Source organism: Temnothorax curvispinosus, unplaced genomic scaffold, assembly GCF_003070985.1.
Source record: "Temnothorax curvispinosus isolate PA1 unplaced genomic scaffold, ASM307098v1 QBEX01009717.1, whole genome shotgun sequence".
NCBI lineage: Eukaryota > Metazoa > Arthropoda > Insecta > Hymenoptera > Formicidae > Temnothorax > Temnothorax curvispinosus.
Window position 1 is genome coordinate 1 of NW_020219497.1, and position 8,705 is coordinate 8,705.

At 55.3% G+C, this 8,705-nt stretch overlaps 1 protein-coding gene across 1 annotated transcript; it reads right to left on the bottom strand.

Moving 5' to 3' along the window:
* Positions 1-60: 60 nt before the first annotated feature.
* Positions 61-711, bottom strand: LOC112459316 (the record flags this gene model as incomplete). The annotated part of the gene is made up of 1 exon (XM_025023351.1): positions 61-711. A coding segment is annotated over exon 1 (651 nt), but the record flags the coding sequence as incomplete, so codon positions are not given.
* Between the last annotated feature and the right edge of the window lie 7,994 nt (positions 712-8,705).

Consider the following 8,705-nt stretch of genomic DNA (forward strand, 5'->3'; position numbering starts at 1 on the left):
AAAGCCCGCGCTCAGAAATCGTCCGCTCTCCAACGTTCGCAACAGCGATAATTTAGTCACGTCGTTCAGCGCCACGTGAGGCATACGCCATTGCACTTTCAATAACGTAATTTTAGGATCTTTGGCCGGATCTCTCGGCACGGTCTTCTTCGGATCTACGACGCAGTTGTGGTCGCTACGAGAACGTATCAGGATAAGCTCGTGTCGCGCGTTTATCACCACGCGTCTGTAGTCCTCGCAGAAACCCAAAAGAATATTCAAAGGTACGCAAAAATTGAATTGATGGGACGCGTTGTTCAGATTTGATTCGCTCGTCGGATAACTCCATCCAGCGTTCTGCAGTTTTCTGGCTCGTTCGACGGTCAGCGACACGTAGTTCTTTATCGTGCTGGTTATGCCGACGTTTCTACACCGGTCGATCTCCACGCCGTCGAGCTCGTAACGAATTTCGTCGAACATAAACGCGACGCAGTTGTTGACTAATTTCGCGTATTCTTCCCCATTCGTCGCGCCGTCGTCATTGAGTCGTCCCTCGACGTACAGGAAACTTTCGCACGGCAGTGTATACAGATCCTGCTGCTGTATGGGTATTCGTATCTCGTCGTTGTGTCCGAACGTCGTGTTGACGTACGGGTTATACGTGTGAGTCTCTATTCCGACGATGCGCTCGTCGAAGATTGGCTCACCGCCGATACTCAGGATGTCGGCCATGATTTTTCCTCTCGAGGTAGAAATGGTTCGACGGTGACGCGTTTCTCACGGCGAGACCCAACGATCGTAGGAATCTGACGTTGGCGTTGCTGAGAACGGGTCCCCCTCCTCCGCCTCTTCTCTTTCCTACGCTTCCGATCTCGTTGTAGAACGGGCTAGCTCGCTCGTTCGTACAATTCGCGCTAGATCCGTTCAGAACGAGCATCCCTCCTCTCGCTCTCTCTTTCTTCAGGGATACGCGCACACACACACTAACCTTGACGACGACGTACGTGCAATCTGATCGTTATCTCCTCACCGCGAAAGTCGATCAGCCGATCTTTCTGATCCACGATTCGCACCGTGATATCGGTGACGTTTCGCGCGACGATCGGGAGGTAAATGATCTGCGTCGGAGTCTCCGACAGTTTATATCCCGGTGGAACTTTCGGCGCGAATTCGTGTATCGCGTGCACCGAGCGTCCGTTGCTGTACGCTCCCGCGGTGATACTACACTCGATGCGAATTATGTTCACGCTCATGACGTCGACGGGTCCGTCGGAAACGTACCAATTGTTCGGTTTTAGAATACGATCGCTCGAAAAACCCAAAAGAGAACCGATATTGTTCGGTTTTGTAAAATTCACTCGGTAGGCGCACTTTATCTCGCTTCTCATGGTATTCTCGTTGGCGCGAAGATCGAGCACTTTGTCGCCACCGTCGTCGTCCCCGTATATGTCATAACCGTTGCCATCTTTGTCATCGTCGTCGTCGTCTTCGTCCACGTATGCGCGATAAATCTCGTCGTTGGTTTCGTCCTTCTCCGTTCGGTTTTTTTCTTTTACCCGTCCAGCGTCGTCGGTCCGCGATTTTCCTCCTTTTTCCTTACTTTTGTCTCTCTCGCGGGCGCGACGTTCGCGATGGAGAAGAGCGGCGCGCAGATATTTGCTCACGGCTCGTAGCTCGTACGAACCTTCCGGAACGACGATTCGCCGGTCATCCTTGCCGTAGTAGAAACGATTGTTCGCGGACGTAACGTTCGGTATCGAATTGTACGTTTCAAAAGTCGTCAAACCAAGCTCGTATTCGCCGTCGCTCAGATCCAAAGCGGGAAAGTGACTCGCCGTGAGAACGCTGCCGGTCCCGGTCAACGTGAGCGTCAGCGACATCGCGGGAGAACGTCGATCGTCCGCCCGCTCCCCCCCAATCGATCTCGCGAAGAAATCGCAGGCACAGCTGTCCGCAGATTCTCTGATCGAATGTCTGGAACGCGCGACGATTGTACGTCACGATCGTGCTCTCGCCGCCACCGTCGCCGAGATACCGCGCGAGATCCCTCGGCGGGCGGAGATTTCCAAACGCGTCGAAGTAGATCGCCGAGTTCCCTTTTTTCGCGTAAGCGACCCAATGCGTGCCCGGGCCCACCGCGTCGTCGAGATTCACGATGCCGCACTCCGCGCGTCGCACCCTCGTCGGTAGAGCGTCGCGCATGAACACCCCGCGGAAGAACGGCACGCGCAGGCGACGCGCCGCTCGATCGAGCTGTTTGTCGGTCGTGACGCCGTACGGAGGTAGACGCGCTAACCTCGCCTTTTTACGCGAGGTTTTTTTTTTTCGCCGACTCTCCTCGCGCCACCTCCGCGCTTCTTATACGGCGCGAGGTACAACCCGCGACCCTCCATCGCGCGATTGTGTCGCTGCAATTCGTCGAGCTGTTTTTGCGCCGCTTTGTTGGCGCTCACCGCTTTGGCCACGGTGGCCGCGCCACCGATCAAGGAACCGAGAGCGCCCAACATCGGTAGAAAGGGCAAGAAGCCGCCGCGTTTCGCCGTCGGAAGTATCCTCCGCTTCTTCCTTCTCGTTTTCGCGCTTCTCCTCACTCCCGTTCCTTTTCTCGTTTTTCTTTTGCGTTCCATACCCATGCCCAGCTTCGTCTTCGTTTTCATAGCCGCCCATACGGCCGCCGCGGCGAGTCTCTCACCGGCCGTGGAATCCTTCGCGGTGACGCGCTCGCGCGCCCTCTCGGCGAGCCATTGATCGGCGAGCTCGCCGCTTCGCGAATACGCGATGTCGTGCTCCCGACACGCCGCGTCCAACGGATTGATGCCTTCTTCGCCGCGCGCTAGTCTCTTCGCTAGACGCGTACCGGGCCCGCAGAACTGATAACCGGGTATGTGCAGTTCGAAGGGAAGAGCGTTTATCGCGCGATTGAGCAGACCGGTGCCGCGCATTCGGTCGCGGTTGCGCGAGAAGCATTCGTTTCTTCTTAATTCGAACGGGAAATCGAAGATACACCGTTCACAGGGCGAAAGCGATTGCACTCGTGGCAATCCTTGATGAGCGGCGGCGGACCGTCTATGTGCGTTCGCTACCACGGACGATTGTAGTGTCGCATGCACGGGCGATATCTCTGCACCTCGGGATCCGCTTGTATATGTTCCGGCAAACGGTCCCACAACAGGTGCACGTATCTCCCAAATTGACGCAACAGAAGGATCTTTGGAATGTATTGCAACTCTTCCACCGTTAGATTGAGAATTTCGTAACCGTCCACCAGTATGGGAAACACACCACTGTGAGACATCTCACCGATGCGCGCGAACGATTCGTTGATTTTAGGAAATTTTTTTCTACGAATACGGCAACACGCTCGCGCTACTTATACCCGCGCGCGAGGCGTTTGCGCACGCGCGACGAAACGAAACGACGTCCGCGCTTCCCCCTCTTTTTTTCCAGCGATCGAGAGACTCATCGCGAACGAACCGAGCGAAAAAACTCGAGGGAGAAAGAGAGAAAGAGAAGGCAAACATGCGATTCGTGCGACAGACGGCGACGTTAGGAGTCTCGAATCTGGATCACAAAACGTCGGCGGGGTCGGCCGCGACCGAGAGAGGAAACGGAGAATCGCGCCGGCACGGTCCTCTCCTTCCGAACGTCGTCCGTTGCATCATTTGCGGTCCCTCCAATTGCGGTAAGACGAACGTTCTGCTGAGCCTGCTGGAACAACCGCACGGTCTCCGTTTCGAGAACGTATACGTGTACTCGAAATCTCTGCAACAACCGAAGTATCGATATCTCGAACGATTGTTCGAGCCTATAGACGAGATCGGCTATCACGCGTTTTCCGACAATCGCGACGTCGTTCCGCCCGACGAGGCGCTTCCCGACTCGGTTTTCATCTTCGACGACGTGGCCTGCGACAAGCAAGACAGAATGAGGGAGTACTTTTCTATGGGTCGACATTCGAATATCGATTGTTTCTATCTCTGTCAGACGTACGCCAAGATACCGAAACATCTCGTGCGCGACAACGCAAATCTGCTGATCCTGTTCAGGCAGGACGGCACCAATCTGCGACACGTGTACGACGATCACGAACATCGACATGTCGTACGACGAATTTCGCGCCTTCTGTCGCGAGTGTTGGCGGCGCGCCTACGGTTTCGCCGTGATAGACAAGGACAGCGCGTTGCGAGGCGGACGGTACAGACGGGGCTTCCACGATTTCGCCGTGCTGTAGGGTCGATCAGTGCGCCTCGTCGAACGACGCGAGTATGAGCACGATCGCGGAGGAGAGAACCGCGCGAGAAATAGCCAAGACGCGCGCCTCGATTCGCAGAAAGTACGCCGCTCTCAGGGCCGGAAAAATGGAAAGCGAGATCGCTCTGGAAAAGAGGTACGAGCCTATCGTCAAACCTCTGAAACGGCTCGCCGATGACGTAGAACGCAGAGGTAAAGGACCGGGCAAAATCGACGACGACGACGGCGCTGGCTTTGCGTTCCCGAAAAAGATGAAAGCGACGAAGAGAGCGAAGAAGGACAGCGAGAACGGCAACGACGACGACGACGACGACGACGCTGGCGCCGACCTGGAGCGCGATTACTGGGAGAACGACGACGTATTCGCGCCAATCGGGACAACCGCGACGGCGGAAAAAGGAGAATCGCGTCCGGCACGGCTGAGTTCGGCTCCCGCGACGACGACCACGATGAGCTCCACGCCGATCCGCGACGATTTGGTCCAATTGTTACCCAGAGAACGCGAGATCGTATCGGAAACGACAACTCCGCCTCCTACGTTGGAGACGTCCGCCGATAAATCTTTGAGTACGGCGGAAAATCGCGACGTTCTGACTAGCAAACTAGGACCGTTGGGGCGGGAATACTTGGGCGCTCTTCTGGGCGGCGACAAAAACAAGGAGCTCGACACCGTTTACGGAGTGCATTACGGCGAGAAAGGCGCGATGCTGGGAAACAAGCGATTCAAGCTAAAACCGGATGACACCATGGTCATCGCCGGTGTACCGTACAAAGGCACGCGCGGTCTGTACGAGTTGATCTTCATGGGAAAACCCGACCCTAAAATCTACACGGAGAAGGACAAATTAACGTACAGGAGCATACTTTTTTCCACCAGCGCTCACAAACGCGGCGGCAAAGCTGACAATCCCGTCAAGGGCAATAAGGGACCGAAGTACAAAAATATAATAGCGCCGCTCGTAAACCTGTCTCTCACAGTTGGAACTACGAAGGGTGCCGGGTTACCGTCGGCCATGCGACTGACCGACAACGCTATCGATTACGTTCATTGGGACGATCCCAACGAGCTGGTCGATAGACTTCGATTGTTGGACGCCTCTCGTCGGGCCGGCAACGATGCTCACGACAACGAAATCCTGTCGATAATCGAGGAACTTCGCGAAGCCGGCTTCGTCATAAATTGATCGGTCGCGTCGGTCGACGTCAGTGCGAGTCGCGCGCCCGCCAGCGCGATGTCCGTGAACAAATTCGGCATGTCTCTGACGAATCGGGGCAGCGGCGACGGAGTCGACGGTGCGTCCGCGGTGAGATTGCGCTCCTCGATCGAGTCCCTGCGCAATTACGCGCGCAACAACGCGCTCTTCATGAGCGAGGATTTTTACGACGCGAAGGAGCGCAAGATACGAAGAGTGGCCGTGCCGGAGATCGGCACCGACGCGGCGAACAGGAGTTACGTCGAGGACGCGATTGGGCAGCTGAAAAGCGTTTTGATCGAAGAGATCAAGAATAACAACGCGATTCGAGATTTGGGAAACGAAATCGCGGCGTTGGAAAGCGTCGCGCTCCGTTTGAACGCTCAGGATTCCTACGACGCGTCGGGGCGGAAGATTCGACGCGTAGCCGCGCCGGAGGTCGGCGCCGACGCGGCCAACAAGAGGTTCGTCGAGGGAGCGATCGCGGAACTCGGAAAGACTTTGAGCGACGCGATAAAAGAATTTAAAGAGGAGTTCGTCACCGTGAAGAATACCGCGGATAGGCACGAGGTTGAAATCATCGCGATCAAGACCGTTTTGAAGATTATCAAACAAAATGAGCGTGGAAAAACGTAGACTCGTCGAAGAATTGCACGCGCCGGCGCGAAAAAATTTTCCTCGCCGCCACGTCGTGGTGCGCGGTTACGACGACCTGTGGCAGGCCGACGTGGTCGAGATGCGCCCCTATTCGCGCGCGAACGCGGGCCACAATTACATTCTGACGGTCATCGATGTGCTGAGCAAGTACGCCTGGGCGATCCCGCTCAAGAGCAAGGGCGGAAAGGAGGTCGCGACGGCTCTCCGAAAGATCTTTCGCGAAAACGCGCGACATCCCAGGAATCTGCAAACGGACAAAGGAAAGGAATTCTACAACGCCGACGTGCGCAAAATCCTCGACGAGCGCGAGGTGAATCACTATTCCACGTATTCGGTGATGAAAGCGTCGGTGGTGGAGAGATTCAATCGCACGCTGAAAAACGACATGTGGAAACTCTTCACGCTCCAGGGATCGTACAGATGGATAGACTCGCTGCCGCGCTTCTTGTCGAATTACAATCGTCGCAGACACAGAACGATCCGAATGCGTCCGGCGGACGTGACGCCCACTGTCGCCGAAAAATTGCTGCGCACGGTGTACGGTCGCGCGAAGATAGCCGCGCCGGCGAAATTTCGAGTCGGCGATCCGGTGCGCGTGAGCAAATTCAAAACGATCTTCGAAAAAGGCTACACTCCCAATTGGACCACCGAGGTCTTTCGCATAGCCAAAGTACAAAGGACCAATCCCGTTACGTATCTGCTGAAAGACGTTCGCGAAGAAGCGATAGCCGGAGGATTCTACGAACACGAGTTGCTGCGCGTCTCCAATCCCGACGTTTATCTCGTGGAAAAAGTTCTGCGCAAGCGCGGCAATCGAGCGTTCGTGAAGTGGTTGGGAATGGACAGTTCGCACAATTCGTGGATAGATAAGGCGTCTGTGTTGTAAAAAGAAATACTTAGACATTAGTAGACATTAGTAGACAACGCTTACTTTATTGTTAATAAAAGTTTACACATTCGTCGATTTGTTTCTTACGTGTTATTGATTTTTTACGATAAAACAATTTTTAAAGCGTACAATATTGTTTTACCCCCTTTTTTTTACAACGGTATTTTGTAATGTCCCCACGGAAGCGTCTCCTCGCCGTTCGACGTCACGTATCGCTTGTCGTCGTGCGGACTGAGGGCTAGTTTTTGCTCCAACACGGTGTTAACCTCGTGCAGCGTCGAACGTACGCACGACTGACGCGTCTTCAGCTCGCGCGCGTTCCGCAGACACTCCACGTAATCCTCGAACGTGATCCTCTTCGCGACTACGTTTCTCTTGACGCCCTTTATTCTTCTGGTGTCGTCGCGTCCGAGTACCTTGTAAGTGTACATCTTCGCTCTGAGGCCCACGAACTCCGTCATGATCGCGCCGTTGTTCTCGTCCTTCATCAAACCTGGCACCTTCCTGTTAACGCGCGGCATACCGTGCGCGTTGTTCTCCGCGTAATCGCTCGTGTCGAACCTGTGCACGTCGCGTTTCATACGCTCGTACACGTCTTCGCACTCCAGCGAATAGATCAGACTGTCCGTATCCGTGTAGGCAATTCGACAACGGTCGCGATAAAGCGGCACCATGTAGTCGTAGTGAAACTCGTACAGACGCGTCTTGGATATCTCGAGAATAGACATACCCACGTAGATCGGCTTGTTGAATTTTACCTCGAGCCTTCGCAGCTCGATCGCCACCAGATTCTCCGAAAAGACGCTCCTGCTGTGAAAGTTCGGCTTAGCGATCAACGCCTCCGCCTCGTATCTCCCGTCCCATCGCGTCACGAGACGCACGTCCACGTGATCGCGCACGTTCTCCATAGTCTTGCCGAAGACGGCGTTGTTCATCAGTTTGTAGAAATTCCGTTCGAAATCGTTGCTCGCGCGCGTCCTAAGCGCGGTGTTCAGCTCGATGTAGGCGCGAAGCCACGGCGACTGGTCGAATCGTAGAACGCGACGAACGCGCGTCAAACGCATACCTAGTCGCAGACATTGCTGCAGGTTTCGATAGTGCGTCACGTAACGCGATTTGTCGTAGAGAGTGGCGAGCAATTTTTCCTGTCGCTTGCCGGGCGGTTTGTCGCGCGTCGGGCACAACGGCAGATCCGCGTGGGCGTCGTGCAGGTCTCGCGGGTACTCGAGATCCACCTCCAAAATGTAACCGACGTCGCTGTCCGTCGGCACGGTCGTCGCGTCGAAATTCTCAGGATCGTCGAGCCACTGGAAATTCGCGTAGGGCAACGATTCGCTCATAGCCCAGCCGTACAGATTGTTCACGTCGTAATACATGAGATACGTAGTGGGCTGGGACGAGTCGTGTGTCGGTACGTGTCTGTTGTTGGCTCGCGCGTACCTGAGCGAACATTGACTGAGGCCGCCGCGTATTCCGCGTTCCACGAACAGCACCATGTCGATGTCGGTGAGCAGCTCGAAACGCACGCCGGTGTACCTCAGCATGGCGTCCCACGTGTACCCCGGCAACGTGTAGTAATGCGCGGGATCGAGCCCGTAACTCGCCGAACACGCGTCCCGAAAATTTTCAAATATATCCGCCAGAAGAAGCACGTCGGTCTTGAGATACAGATCGCTGTACTCGCCGAGATCTCGCACGCGAAAACGTCGCCAAACCCTCGTCGCGTGCTCGTAGTC